This window comes from Lutra lutra, chromosome 2 (assembly GCF_902655055.1).
Source record: "Lutra lutra chromosome 2, mLutLut1.2, whole genome shotgun sequence".
Lineage (NCBI taxonomy): Eukaryota > Metazoa > Chordata > Mammalia > Carnivora > Mustelidae > Lutra > Lutra lutra.
In genome coordinates this window covers 106,602,181-106,618,513 of record NC_062279.1, presented here as the reverse complement: position 1 = coordinate 106,618,513, position 16,333 = coordinate 106,602,181, and the positions used below count along the sequence as shown (strand labels likewise).

Below are 16,333 nucleotides of genomic sequence, written 5' to 3'. Positions count from 1 at the left end.
CATAAGGGTCTCTCTCCACAAAGAATAAACTTGGAGGGCAGAGCTGACGGAAAACCAGGATGGAAATAAAGTTTTAAAGATGTTGATGAGTTGAAGATTTGTTTAGGAACCAGACTTTCTTGTCTACTCTGGCATTTTTTACCCTGTGCTTTGGCATACATAATGCCAGTCCACTGGTGTTAAAATACTTTAACAGTTTTATGCCTAATATTATGGCCCTCCTTGTTCTAGATGCCAGATATATGATGAATAAGATAGGATCCCTCTAGAAGTAGTAGAGGAAAAAAGTATAAACATGAATTTAATATAGCAATAGTGTACAGCAGATGATGTACAATGTGCTATGCTACGCCATGGGAGTACAAAGGAAAGAATATTGAGTTCTACATTGAAGAATGGAGATATTCATCAGACTCTCATATAGAGAGTTTTATTTTTTTATTTTTTTTTTTAAAGATTTTATTTGTTTGACATAGAGAGATATAGTGAGAGAGGGAACGCAAGCAGGGGGAGTGGGAGAGGGAGAAGCAGGCCTCCTGCCAAGCAATGAGCCCAATGCAAGCTCAATCCCCAGGATCCGGGGATCATGACCTGAGCCCAAGGCAGATGCCTAACAATTGAGCCACCCAGACGCCCCCATATAGAGAGTTTTAGTGGGATAGGAAACTTCAGAACACAGAGGGGTAGCTTTTCTGTCTGTGAAGTTTTATTTACTTTCATTTATTTTAATGGTACCAGTGGCCTAAAGGAATAGGAGATTTTCAAGAGATGTGCTGGCCTTTTACTGTTGACATATTCCTAAGAAAGCAAATCTTAATATTATTCATAATCATTTTTATTCTTTTTTTTAAGATTTTTATTTATTTATTTGACAGAGATCACAAGCAGGCAGAGAGGCAGGCAGAGAGAGAGAGGGGGGAAGCAGGCTCCCTGCTGAGCAGAGAGCCTGATGTGGGGCTCTATCCCAGGGCCCTGATCATGACCTGAGCCGAAGGCAGAGACTTAACCCACTGAGCCACCCAGGCACCCCCATTTTTATTCTTTTTAAAGGAATTTACATTTCTTATTATAATTTTTCTTTAAAAATTGACATACGTACAATATTATATATACATATACATAATATTTTGTGTATACAGTATATACATGAAAAAATATATATAATCAGGATGGGGAGAAAGGAAACAGTGTAAGATAGTAAGTGATAATATTAATTCTTAGTTTCTTCACATGGACTATAAATTTTTTTGTTGACTTCTTATAGGTCAAGGCAAAGAAGGAAATTGATCTGCTTCAAATTACATTTATAATGAAGCAACATATTAAGAAATTAATTTCTAAATTTTTACTTAAATCTGGAAAAATGATCAGTTGCAAGGTTCATAATGTTCATACAATATATTATATGTTCAAGTGATACATAGAGATATTATATAGAAACTTCTATGTTATGGGGATCTGAGATATTTGTTATTATGGGAAGTGTTCTCAACACATCTGGCTATATTTGCTTTATTTTTCTTTCTTGTGTTGATCTCTGAGTGGAAACCTCTGTAGCTTCTTGTCCCAATTTTTCTGTGGTGAGCATTAGGTAAAATAGATTTGACAGTTTGAAATAGCACTTGAGGGCCACAGGGGCCAATGAATGGGCACGAGGAGCTCTATGGACCTTGAAATTATATAGACAATCTTGTGTGTGTGTACATGTATGCACAACCATTTTTTGGATAATGAGTCCAGGTTTTAATCAGATTCTCAAAAAGGATTAAAAAGGATTCATAATGTAAAGAAAGGGTTTAAAAGCACTTATGCAGAGTATCAACTACATGGAGAGAATTTTTCTTCTTTATTTAAAGACGATCTGGAGAAATTCTAATGTAGGCAGTAAGCCCTCCAAAGTTGATTTGACCAGTATCTACAGGTGTGCCATATCACGTATTTACCAATCCAGAGACCCACATTCAGATTCACTGAACTGTAGAGTTTTGCACAAAACCTTCTGGCTAATGCAATAAGGAAGGGCTGAAATCTTTTTCTCTGTTTCATTCTGAGAGAAGATGTGCTTTTTCTGATTTGCCTATATATAGCCATGAAGACAAATGGTAGCTGTACCCACAGGAGACTTTATAGATAGCTCTAGCCATTTGCCAAACGTTTAGAAAGGAACTTTTGGCAAGTTTGTTGTTGTTGTTTAAAAACATTTTTTTTCTTTGCTAAAGTTTTTATTTGATGAATGGCTTCAATGACATTAATTAAATATTTTGAAATTATAGGAATCATTTGGGGTATTTTATATCACTGAACAATTGATAGATATTGTCAATACCTGAATGCCTCAATCACCTTTTCCACCACTACCAATCTAATTACAAATTCTGAAGAATTTACAGTTGTTACATCGGCCCAGTGTCAAAACCACTCCAAGCAAAGCTTGGAAATAGTATTAGATCCTCATTATCATTTGTAGCTGGTAACCATAATTAGTGTTGCTGTTTTCTTTTTTTTTTTTTTAAGATTTTATTTATTTATTTGATAGACAAAGATCACAAGTAGGCAAAGAGGCAAGCAGAGAAAGAAGCGGAGGGTTAGAGCAGGCTCCCTGCTGAGCAGAGAGCCCAATGCAAGGATCGATCCCAAGACCCTGAGATCATGACCCGAGCTGAAGGCAGAGGCTTAACCCACTGAGCCACCCAGGCGCCCCAGTGTTGCTATTTTCCATCTGCCGTTTTAAAGTAGCCTGTCTTCCCAAACTCTTGCCACTTAGTTCTTAGGATTTCTTCATTCTTGTATCCTAAAGTGACTTTTATTTTTTTCCATCGTGGCTGGAAGCCTATGCAGAGCTTCACATCATCTGACTGGACTCTTGGCTTCATCCAGTTCTCCCTAGATTTTGTTTTCTTGGGATAATTCATTTAATTGCCCTAGATATTTCTTGAGCTCCTTGTTTTCCTCCCTCTACCTAACTGAGCCTCTGTAAACACTGAACTTGGGAGAACCTTATGACATAATCCCTCTTTCTTTTTAGTTATCAGTGTCAGGTAGAAAATGATCTCTTTAGACACTATTAGACTCTGTTAGTGTTGAAGCTTGCTCAATAATCTGGGTAGTCCCATATTGCTGGTTTACTCTGCTTCCCCTGCTCCTAGATCTCAGTAGTCCTCTTTTCTAGGGTAACATGAGTCATAGATATGTATAGTAGTCATATATTTTAAGTTTGGCTGCTTAGAATAAAGATATTAGTGATTGTCATAAGGTTAGGGAATTTGATTGTCTTGTTTATATTGGCAGTGTTCATTGTCCTGAAAAATTGTATGCATAAGGAATAAATCACTGAATTAAAGTAAGTTTATATAAAGGTCTGTTTGTTCCAAAGCATTCCTGTAATTTCAGTTACATTAAGTTGAAAAAATAGAAGAAGTTTCCCTTCTACAATCTCTTTGAGCAACACGTATTTCTTAATGATGTAACACCACATGATTTTGGTTTGGACTCCACTTCATTGTCTCCTCAAAGAATTTTGATTTTGTTTCTCTTTTCCCCTTTTATTTTGTTCTTGCTATGCAGCTATCTCATATCTTGTCATTGTCAATTCCCCTACCTTCCCATTCTCACTTGCTGTTATGTGTGACATGTGATCTATTTTAGTAACATGTTTTCACATGTTAAGTTAGCTCAGAAGTCAGGCTTTCACTGTTTTCTGTAGATTATTCAAAACTGATTCAAGGTGATGTCAGTTATCCCTAACTCAGGATGAAGTATTGAATCTCAAGAATAGTGGACATTTTATGAAAATTTAGGAACATAATTTATTAAAAGAAAAGTTGATCAAAATATCTTTAAAAGAAAAAAACAATGAAGCATGAAAATATTTAAGTTAATAAATTTTCTCTTTTTTCTTTTGAGGTTGATATCTCAGCAGTGTTTAGAAGCAGAATGACGATTATAAATGATAATGCATCCCACTTTGGTTTTTTTTGTTTTTGTTTTTGTTTTTAAAGATTTTATTTATCCATTTAGAGAGAGCACAAGACGGGGGAGCTGCAGGGACAATGAGAGAGCAGGCTTCCTGCTGAACAGGGAGCCCAACAAGGGGCTCCATCCCGGGACCCCAGGATCATGACCTGAGCTAAAGGCAGACATTTAGCCAACTGAGCCACCCAGGCACCCCTCTTCCCATCTTATTTGGCATTATTTTTTTTTAAGATTTTATTTATTTATTTATTTGTCAGAGAGAGAAAGAGAGAGAGCGAGCGCACAAGCAGGCGGAGCTGTAGGCAGAGGCAGAGAGAGAAGTAGGCTCCCCGCTGAACAAGGAACCCGATGCGGGACTCGATCCCAGCACCCTGGGCTCGTGACCTGAGCTGAAGGCAGTGGCTTAACTGACTGAGCCACCCAGATGTCCCTTATTTGGCATTATTTACCCAGAAATCTTTTGGTGGCTGCTAACAAAATAAAAAATAAAATTATTTTAATTAATAGATGTGAAAATTCAGGTAAAGAATAATAGCATTGTTAAGGACCTATAAGATAATTTATTCTATATCTCTAGCTGCATATACCTTTCAACTTTAGTGTGTCTATTGGTTCAGAGTTTCATGAGAGAAATAGAACCAGTAGGATATTCATGACCGTGGGGTTGGGCGGGCTATCAAGGATAAGCTATCAAGGATAAGCTGTACTCTTGGACAGAAGCTGAAGCTGCAGTCCATGAGCAGAATTTCTTCTTCAGAGAAGCCTCAATTCTGCTATTTAATCATTGCAAATGATCAAATCAGAATCACCCACATTATCTAGGATAATCTTCCTTACTTGAAGTGATTATAGATCTTGATCATTTATAGCAATATACTTTTTTAAAAATTTTATTTATTTTATTATTTGACAGACAGAGATCACAATTAGGCAGAGAGGCAGGCAGAGAGAGAAGAAGGGAAGCAGGCTCTCCACTCAGCAGAGAGCCCAATGTGGGGCTCGATCCCAGGACCCTGGGATCATGACCCGAGCCAAAGGCAGAGGCTTTAACCCACTGAGCCACCCAGGCGCCCCTATAGCAATATACTTTTATAGTAACACCTAGATTAGCATTTGAGTAACTGAAAACTATAGCATAGTTGTGTTGACTCATAAAACTAACCATCTGGTGTCCTAGTAACAATACTGTTTTGTTTTGTTTTTTTCTAAAGATTTTATTCATTTGTTTGACAGAGAGAGATCACAAGTAGGAAGAGAGGCAGGCAGAGAGAGAAGAAGGGAAGCAGGCTCCCTGCTGAGCAGAAAGCCAGATGCAGGGCTTGATCCTAAGACCCTGAGACCATGACCTGAGCCAAAGGCAGAGGCTTAACCCACTGAGCCACCCAGGCGCCCCACAATACTGGTTTTTAAGAACACAATTTGTATTTGTCAGTTTTACTATCTGAACATTTATTTAGATACTATATTTAAAAAGTGATGAGCTAGCCTCAATTTTTATTGTAACAAAAGAATGATATAGTTACTGTTATCTAATAACCTAACACACTCACAATTTACCTTTCTTTCTCTTAAGTTAAAAAATTTTCATTTAAATCTTGCTTCTAGTTCCTTTCCTCATTCAACTCCTTTATTAAATCTTCCTGGCTTAATATTGTACTCTCTTCAGTTTTTTAGCATTGACTTAAAACATACAGTTCAGGCTGTATTTACACGACAGTGATACTTGGCATTCATCAAATATTTGTTAGAAGAGAGATTATTTCACAGTTCTTGTATGTTCCACTCTTTAAAGTTCATCTTCGTGTCACATTTGTTTTTTATAAATAATGCCACTACATTGCTGACTTTTGTTTGGCACATTGTGATTCCCAGATATTTTTGTCATATTTTATTCTGTGAAACTATATTGTTTTTATAACAAACAGAAGTTATTTTCAAACAGTGGTCCAGAGTTTCAGGATGAAGACTCTCTAATGATTTCTTGAAAAAATGGTTCATATTGGAAACATTGTTTTGGTGTACATTCCATTACCTCTGGGAGAAACTTTGATATTTTGCCAAGGATTATGTCTCCACTGTATTAAAATAATGGTTCAGAGTTCCATAGAATCCTGAAACTTTGGCAAACTCTGTTTTATGATATTTTGAAGGAGTTTCTAGAAGAAGCCTGACAGTTGTTTTTTTTTTCTAAATTATTTTAAGCCTGACCAATTAGGCTAGTGCCAAACACTTCGAAAATCTCTCATGGATATGGACATTTATGAATATCCAACTTAAAATTATAAATTAATGGAAAATACACATATTAATGAACTCAGATGTTTTTGTTTTATATTAAAATAAGCACTATTGAGGACTTATTATGCCTAGTTTATAATGTAGGCATATAATTTTGTACGCAGGACATCTCTATTTAGATAATGACTATCTTCACATAAGACTCTTATTCATTTCTAATGGTTACATCATACCTCTTTGCTCAAGCTCATTTAGCCAATAAGTATTTTTATCTTAGATACTAATATGTTTGAGGTGCCAGTTCTAGACACTGATGATACATTTAGAACAAGACCAACATGTTCCTGCCATCATGAAACGTATTATGTAGTGGAGGAAAAAAGACATTAAATGGAGGGGCACCGGGGTGGGTGGCTCAGTGGGTTAAGCCTCTGCTTTCGGCTCAGGTCATAATCTCAGGGTCCTGGGATAGAGCCCCATATCGGGCTCTCTGCTCAGCAGGGAGCCTGCTTCCCCCCTCTCTCTGCCTGCCTCTGCCTACTTGTGATCTCTGTCAAATAAATAAATAAAATGTTTTTTAAAAAGACATTAAATAGAAATGTATACAAATCCTTAGAGTTGAAGTAAGTGCTACTGAAGAAAAGTACAGTGCAGAATAGATTATATGATAGGAGGAGCAAATTGATTTGGGGGCACCAGTAAAGTGTTCCTTATGGAAGTCATATTTAACCAAGGAATGAATAATAATAATAGCAAATACTTATGTGCCAGGCACTATTCTTGATCCCTATTACATGTTAACTTATTTCAACCTAACAACAACTCTATGAGGTAGGTGCTATTTTTTCCCTCATTTTATAGAAGAGGAAACTATGGCATAGAAAAAGAAGCAAACTTGTCCAAGGTCGCATAGCTAATGAGTAGTAAACCTGGAATTTGAGCTTAGATGGAAGAGTCTGTGCTTTTAACCTGTGTTTTATGATAGGAGTTAGCTGGGAGATGAGAATGAGGAAGATCATTTCAGACAATGAGAACCAATGTGCTAATACATTAAGCAGGATGAGGAAGAGAAGGCTAGCATGACTGGAAGTTGGTAAGCCAAAGTAACAAAAGATGAAACTAAAGAGGACATTTGGATTTATTATTATTTTATCACTGAGACTTTAGTATGAAAATATGATGGATGCTAATAAGAATTAATGTGAGATAAGTTAAGGTACATTGTACTCTCATCTCATATTAAGAGGATCCTAACTTGGACCCAATTTGTGTGGAGCAAACTACAGATTCTGGAAACATTTGGGAGATAGAGATAGCAGGACTTTTGTTTGGATTTGAGAAAGGGGGCTTATTCCTAAGTTTATTAATTAATAATAAGTGTATTATTCCTAAGTTTCTAGCTGATGGAGCTGGCAGGATGGTGGTACCATTTACTGAAGACTCAAGAACAGGTTTCAGGAGCAAAGTATAAGTTCAGTTTGAGTTCTGTCAAGTTAGAGGTGACTTTTATATTAAAGTGAGAAATTTTCTATAAAAGCCTGGAATGCAGAAGGGAGTTCAGGGCTTGAAATAAAATTTGCAAATTTTCAGCCGTGGGAGTAAATGAAGAGAAAACACAGTATGAAGACCCCGAATCAAAAGTAGAGGAACTAGAAGCATCAGTTAGGGGTGCCATTGTACAGAGGAGACTAAGGAGAGGCAGCCAGATAGGTATTAGGAAAACTGGCATAATGTTGTAAGATGAAAGCAAATAACTACACAATTGCTTCAAGGTCAACTTTGTGTTTTTTTCTTTATTGTGTTTTTTTCTTTATTGAAGAACTGATTTTCTTTCTTATTCTTTTTTTCCTTTTTCCCCCTTGTTAAATATTCTTTCAAATTAAGTTTTCTTTAAGTTCTTATTTAGATCACTTGCAGTCTTTCATCTGAAATTGATCACTTTAATTTAGAGCTTTTTTCGTTTTCTGTTTCAGATCATTTGGTGTAATGCTACCCCCTCAGAGAGTTTCCTCTTCCAAGATTTGACCCATGTAATATACTGCCCTCATACCTTACATGATTGCCTGTGTACCACTGTCCTTCATCTCTACTCCCACATGCAAGACCTTACCTTGAGCCAGTTGTTACTGAGAGTTGTTCCTTTTGCTGGATCTCCTACTCTGGAATTCTCCTTTCCCATATTCTGTTCTCTCATTTTTTCTACCTTTCCTACTTTTCATTTTCATCAAAGCTCTTTGCAGTGATCAGTATTCCCAATCTCTTTGCACTCTCCTTTGTTTCATCCTAGTCTGCCACCCATATTTTGTGTTAATCTTATTCCTCATCTATCTTATTTGCATAGATACTCACAAAACTCCACAATTTCTTTTAAACCTGTGATCTCTCCTGAAATGACCTTATCAAATTCCCAAACACTTGTAAACTCATTTATACTCTCTCACTCCTCTTACATGCATTCATTAAAAAAAAAAAAAAGTGGGGGGCGCACCTCAGTAGTTCAGTTGTTGGGCATCTGCCTGTGGCTCGGGTCATGGTCCAGGGGTCCTGGGATTGGGCCCTGCATCTGTCTCCCAGCTCGGCAGAAGGCCTGCTTCTCCTTTTCCCACTCCTCCTGCTTGTGTTCCCACTCTCACTGTCTCTCATTCAAATAAATAAATAAAAACTTTTTTAAAAAAAGATTTTAAAAAATGAGGGGTGTGCTTGGGTGGCCCAGTTGGTTAAGGTCTGCATTCAGCCCCATCTGTGATCTCAGGGTCCTGGGATTGAGTACCACATTAGGCTCTCTGCCTAGTGGGGAGAGCTCTCACTCTCTCTCTCAAATAAATACATAAAATCTTTTTTAAAAATGTGTCAAACAACTGGGGAGGGTATGTGCTATGGTGAGTGCTGTGAAGTGTGTAAACCTGATGATTCACAGACCTGTACCCCTGGGGATAAAAATATATTATATGTTTATAAAAAATAAAATTAATTAAAAAAATGTGTCAAACAATGTGTTAGTCATTAGGGATAAATGATGAGAAAAAAATGTATGGTCTGACCCTCAGAACTATGCTAATTCTTTATCTGTTGGAAAATAAAAATTACATCATAATATTGATGGTACCCACCAAAATTTTATATTATTACTTAATCTCAGCAGGTCCCATGATGTTACAAATAATCCCAAACCAATTTTCTGTTCTTTCTTCATAGTCATGATTCAGAACATTTCTACTTTTCTCAAATTTCTGAACTCAGTTGCAAAACCTTGTGTTTGAACCAGACTGCCAAGACAATTTGTCCCTAGCTCCCAATTTCCCCTTCACATCAAAATTTCTTTGTATCTTCATCCAAGTTTGTCCTTTTCCTAATCTGTGTCAGAAGAAGGGTCACTTCTTTCTTCCAAAGGTAAAACTTTCCATCTGTTTTTCCTGGTGCACATGGGAGAAACTCTAGACAAAAACACAAGATGACGTGAAATTGTTATTTAATGTGCTCTTTTATTACACATTTATTCTGTTGTATAGATCTGGTAATTATGTAGTTAATGTAGAGTCTAAAAAAATCTTACAGTGCTATTAGTACTATAATATCTTTAATGGACTATATTATTTTGTTATTAAACATTTTGTTAATCAAATGTAAAGTGGATTTGCTTTGTTTTACTCAGAAAGACTGGTGGTGGTAGCTGAACACTGTGAACGGAGTCTAGAAGACTTGCTTCGAGAGAGGAAACCTGTGAGGTACTGTGGAATATCAGGGCGATTAAATGAAAAGCAGAAATTGGCAAACAAAAAGGCATAACAAGAAACTGCAGAGTTTTCGTTTCTTCTGTTACTTGTTTAATGATAAAATCCAGGTGCAAATTTTTATTTTAGGAAATTTAATTCACAGGCCCCATAGAAATTCATAATTGACATTGTCCAGTGTTCAGCTTTTGTGAGGTAGGCATTCTACAAAGTACTTGAGAAAAAAAATTCCTAAAGAGGATATATATGAAAATTTGAAATGTTTTTCCAGTACTAAGCATTTCTCTAGCTGAGATTAAGAGTATTTCCCTGTAAGTAGTACATAGTAACTACTAACAGAATGCTGGTATTCCTAGGGACATAGTGAACTGTGTTAAGGAAAGGCCATATTGAAGGGTAGAGAGAAATAATAACCATGGCTTAGATAGAATTTACTGATATAGTTTAAATTCAATTATTTCAATGACTCAGTAACTTGACTTTCTGTCTCAGGCATTCTTGTCAAGAAGAGTATGTGGTATATATGTTATTACAAATATACTACTAAATGAATTTTTATAAATTTTCTGAAATTATCTTAAAATCATAAAAAGTATCCTTTTAATGAATAAAGAAAGTTGTACTAAGCCAATGAAAAATACTTGCTATAAGTCTTTATAGGATTATAATTATCCATCCCCTTTTAAGGAAATATTCTCATTCTTGGTAATTGCTTTTTAATCACTGATATATCCTAGATGAAAACAAATTTTTTTTGAGGGAGGAAAAAATACATATATTGTTAAATGGTAATTATTTAATAAAAGCAAAACAAATTAACTGTATAAAAATACGTTCCTTGATACTTTAAATGATTTGGTTTTAAGTGATCTCTAGAACGAAAGATGCAGATACCAGGCATACCCATTTACTTGCTTCTTTGGAAGAGTCTGACCTGACCATCCATAATAAAAGTGACTTCTCTATATATTTAGAAATACCTTAACCTTATTTTAGTGAATATGTTTTTATAATTTTTACATGTAAAAAAATTTTTTTTAATTTCTTTTCAGCGTAACAGTATTCATTGTTTTTGCACCACACCCAGTACTCCATGCAATCCGTGCCCTCTCTAATACCCACCACCTGGTTCCCCCAATCTCCCACCCCCCGCCCCTTCAAAACCCTCAGATTGTTTTTCAGAGTCCATAGTCTCTCATGGTTCACCTCCTGTTCCAATTTCCCTCAACTCCCTACATGTAAAAACTTTATGATTTTAAGAACATATTCTGTTTGCTATTTAGTTCTAGAATGATCAAAACTTATGGTGATAGATATATAAAACAGTACTCAACTCTGGTTTTGGGAAGGAGTAATGTTAAGAACTGACTCAAAATAGCCTTGAGAAAACTATCCAGAGTAATGGAAATTTTTTACATCTCTTGATCATGGTATTACTTATGTGGTGCATGTTCTTGCAAAACTTGTCAAAATTCCTGAAATATACACTTCAGATTTGTGTATTTCACCCATGTAAATTATGCCTCAATTAAAATAAAACAAAAACCTGATCCATTATTTACTTAGCTTGAGTTCTAAATCCCTCATAAAGCAACAGTATTATGTTGTTAATGAAGGTAGTTGATCCAATGGCATACCTATTTATATTTCTTTCTTTAAGAAGAAATAGTATGAATTAGTTGTGCTGCTTAGCCAATACCTCACCACTTAGTGGTTTAAAAACAATAAACATTTATCATTTCATATAATTTCTACAGGTCAAGAATTCAGGAATGAATTAGTGGGATGGTTTTACTCAGGATCTCATGAGGTTGCAGTCAAGTGGGGCTGTGATCATCTGAAAGCTTGACAGGCTAGATGATCTAATAAGATAGTTCACTTATTTGGTGCCAGTTGTTGACTGTAAGCTTTAATTCTTTCCCATCTTGAAGGCTTTTCAACACTGGTCTCTTCTATCCTCACAACATGGGATTGGCTTCTCTCAGAATGAGCAATCTAAGAGAGAAAAGAAAGCAAGGTGGAAGCTTCTATGCCTTTTATGACCTACCCTCAGGAACCACACACCCATCAATTTCTGCAGTTGTCTGCTGGATACAGAAGTCAACCATTAATTCTATTCACTGTGGACGGGACTACCTAAGAATGTGAATCTCAGAAGTCAAGGGTCATTGAGGATCACCTTAGAGGCTGGCTATCACACAAGTCTTAGAGATCATACAAGTACTTAAAAAAAAAACAGGAGTGAAATACTAACTGACATTAATACTAATTGAAAAATAACTAAAGTTCTTAAAATTATTCAGTATTGATTTAGGCTACTTGTGACAGAAGAAAGGAAGATGTTTACACTATGAAGAGAAGGTAGAGTATTAAGGGAATATCCAAAAGTACTAGAGGTGGAATGGACATGGCTATACTAAGATCAGAATTGGTCCACATTCTGAAAATTGATGTTACCCATGGGCTTGTACTCCCACCATTCTGGAGGACCCTATAAGCTACAACTAGAGTAGTTCTCTGGTCATCAGAGTGGTAGTAAAGATAGAATGTTCCTTCTGATCTTGAAATTTCCCCCTCTGCCCATACTTGTCCTTCCTTTGCTTACTGAAAAAACTGAGGCAGAAGAGAGACTCTGGTGACTCAGAAGACAAATTTCCATTTTCATCATTTTACTTCAACTCTCTCCTTTTACTTTTTTTTTTAACTTTCAATTGTACTATATATAAGGATACAGTCGATATTGCTTTGCCAGTAAGATTAAACCATTAGCTTGTGGAAGGTTTTACTTTCCTGTGTTCCTCATGCTTTATCTTTGTTTAAGAAATAAATCTGATAGCAGTGAACACTAGTAGTGTCAATAGTATGAAGGTGTAAAGAAGCCACCTTTTTTCAATATGTCTTCATGAAGATAAAATCTTACAAATGGAAGCATACTCTTTGAGTAGATAGATAAACATGAATAGGATTAATGCAAATTTCATAGTCTTTCATTCCATTTACATTTCTTTTTATTTATTTATTTTTTATTAACATAAAAGGTATTATTTGTTTTAGGAGTACAGGTATGTGATTCGTTAGTCTTACACAATTCACAGCGTTCACAATAACACATACCCTCCCCAATGTCCATCACCCAGCCACCCCATCCCTCCCACTCCCCTCCACTCCAGCAACCCTCAGTTTATTTCCTGAGATTAAGAGTCTCTTATGGTTTCATCTTACCCCCCCTTCCCTTATGACCCTCTGTCTTGTTTCTCAAATTCCTCGTATCAATGAGATCACATGATAATTGTCTTTCTCTGATTGACTTATTTCAGTTCGCATAATACCCTCTAGTTCCATCCACATGCCATTTACTTTTCTAATAGTCTGTTTCATTTACATAAAATAGAACATATGGTAGTTTTTTTGGGTCTTCGTAATTTCTTCAAGTAAGATATTTTAACATTTTTGTAAGTAAAGTACTATTTTCTAATCCTTCTGGTAACAGACTAAAATTCAGTGTTTTCTTCATTCATTTTGGAATATAACATTCAGCACTTACTGCCTTTGAGTAGATCTGATTCTGTCAGGTTCAGTTCCAAGTTGTTATCTGATCCATCCATCTAAATTAGCTTTGTTGAAAACTATTTGACTTTCCACATATTTGGATTACATTAGTCTCCAGTAACAGAGCAGATTTCATGTGCAGAGTTGCTGTGCTGTAATTTTAATTAATTCTATAACCTGTTTATGGAAAGTGAGAAGATGTTCTTATGGCTTATAAATCATATAAATTTCCCCCTACTGCCAAAAGTAAGCACCCTGCACCTGTAAGAGAGGCTGATGCAAAGTAAACAGGAAATCTATTTAGATGGGCTTGCAATTTGAGACCCCCCTGATTTTTACTTGTCCATCTGTCTCTAACTGTTGTAAAACTGTAAGCTGCCAGTTGTCTGGTAGTTATTTGCAGCTCATTGTCTAAATTTAAACATCATCCAAGGCATATATCTTACTGGATTTATATTTCGAAGAAAAATTTAAGTCTATTGGTGAGACGGGGAGTAGGGAAATGAAAATTAGAAAATTAGAGAAGTGTCTAGTGTCAATTTACTCTCATATTTTGTAACACATTTAATATCATTGAACTAAGCAGTATTGTACTAAAACCGTTATAGTAGTAATCCATATTACAAATACAACTTAAAACTATCTTGAGGTTTCAGATTGCACTAAAAAACCAGGCATCTTCTTCTTTTTTTTTTAATATTAATGGCCCTAAAACTTTTTTGAGAATTTATGTTATCCAAACAGAAAATAGTGATTTTGTGCTGTGACCTGGAGGTATTTATCAAGTCAGTCTCTTATAAAATAATGTTATTTGTACAGATAGCTTGCTGATCTGGTTTGAAAGAGAAAACTCACCATTTTCTTTATAGTTTATTCAAGCTCAAATACGAGGACTTAATTTTTAGAGAATACTGCTCTCTCTTCAGTGGCTTTATATGTTACTTGTGCCAGAGTTTGATCTTGCCAATATTTCTCTCCAGTTTCAGTTAATGATCAAAATTATTTGTTGGAAACATAGAAGCATGGAATTCAATTAAATTCCTATAACCAGTAAGTTTCAAGAAACAAAGTACAGCATTTGGAAGGTTTGTTTGAAGTCATCTCATATTTGGTGCCTGTGAATCTATTTAATTGCTACCCTAAAGCCATATTCAAGATACTGAAAGTGAGGAAATTTAAATCTCAACTCCTTTCAGAAATATTTTCCAAGAAGGTTAAAACATACCTTCATCACTCCTCTTAAAGCAAGCATGAGAAAATGGTTTGCCTTTTAAGTCTAGGTGCTATTTGGAAAATATTTCCCTTTTGTGTTAGTTTTATTCAGAGCATGTACTTTTGCCTAATCTGTAGCAGTGTCAGCAAGTGTAGTTCATAGACAGATAGATATTCAGCAGAGTTTTGGCACATGGAGTAAAGTTTCTGCATTGTCCCTAAATTTGCAAGTGAAGGCAGGGTGAGTAGTGCAGGCATGTTTCTTTAATAAAATGTTTGTCATATGTTTTTAGGGTTACGGTTTTGAAAATTTACCAGAGAACCATCAGCATAGCAGAGGTTACACATGGTTAAACATGGAGACTTTGATGGGAAGCAGGCTATGTCTGCAGCTGTTCACTAGCTTGATGGAAAACATGATCTGACTTACTTGGATGAGTAAGTTTTATTTGCCCCTATTAAAAGATTGCCTACTCACTGAATTAGATACTCTAAAGAATTTTGGACACATTTTAGAGCACAGTCTATAGATGCATAATGACCCACAGGTCTCACAGTCATCAGAAATGGATACTAGATATTCTTATTTTAGAAAATAACCTTATAGTAGAAGTTTAAGCTCATGTACATTTTTTTTTCCTTCAAGGGCCCTCATTTCAAAATTCATTTGAAATTATTCTACTATAGTCAAGTAACTTAGAGATTTATATAACTGGTGTATACTTTTCTTCCTATTTTACTTATTTTGTTTAAGGATGGAAAATAGTACCAAAGATGCACTTCACTCAGGCTTGGAATCTTGCAGTTATCTTTCGCTTTCTTCCTCCTTTGTACCCTATATCCTGTTATCCATCAAGTATCATTAATACAACCTTGGTGGTATTTCTCACATCTCTACTATTTTCTACATTCTTTAGTTTAGACCTTTATTAACAAACTGCTTGACTATTGCATTACAACATTCTCCTAACTGGTCTTCCTTAGTCATTAGTATACTCCGTTACTACTTTCTGCTGCTATATTATTATTTTTAAAGATCAGTCCATTCCCTGCTCAGAAACACTAGGTGGCTGTCATTTTTGTGTTTGGGGGGAGGGGGGAAAGGTGCATTTTATAGGTATAGGATCTAACTTCAATCAAACTCTCTAAATTAGCACCAGGGAACTGACATATAATATGAAGACTGAGCTGTCCTTTTGTCCAAATGTATATCTCCAATCTTTGGCATGATGTATAGCACTTTTTAAAATTATTCACTTACCTCCATCTTTCTAGATCATACCACTGAACCAAAGCAAAAATTTTTTCCTACTCCAAATTTCTTTATTACATTGAATCTCTCCAGTTGTAAAGTGCCTTTTCCCTTTTAGCTTGTAACCGTTTGCCTGCAGGGGCACCTGGGTGGCTCAGGTGGTTGAGCACCACTCTTGGTTTCAGCTCAGGTCATGGTCTCAGGATCGTGAGATCAAGCCCCACGTCTGACTGTGTGCTTAATGGGGAGTCTGCTTGAGATTCTCTCTGCCCCTCTGCCTTTGTACCTCCCCTCATTCACGCTTGTGTGCGTGCTCTCTCTCTCTCTCTTTCTCTGTCTTTCAAATAAATAAAATAAAAATAATTGTTTGTTTGCAATC

The 16,333-nt window shown here is 35.9% G+C and overlaps 1 protein-coding gene across 4 annotated transcripts in view; it reads left to right on the top strand.

Moving 5' to 3' along the window:
- Window positions 1-16,333, top strand: part of TBCK (TBC1 domain containing kinase) — a 210,630-nt gene that overhangs the window by 10,839 nt on the left and 183,458 nt on the right. For all 4 annotated transcript variants that reach the window (XM_047718152.1, XM_047718149.1, XM_047718150.1 and 1 more), the window contains one exon: window positions 9,863-9,935. In XM_047718152.1, coding sequence (XP_047574108.1) covers window positions 9,863-9,935 — 73 coding nt within the window. The remainder of the gene's footprint in view (window positions 1-9,862; window positions 9,936-16,333) is intronic.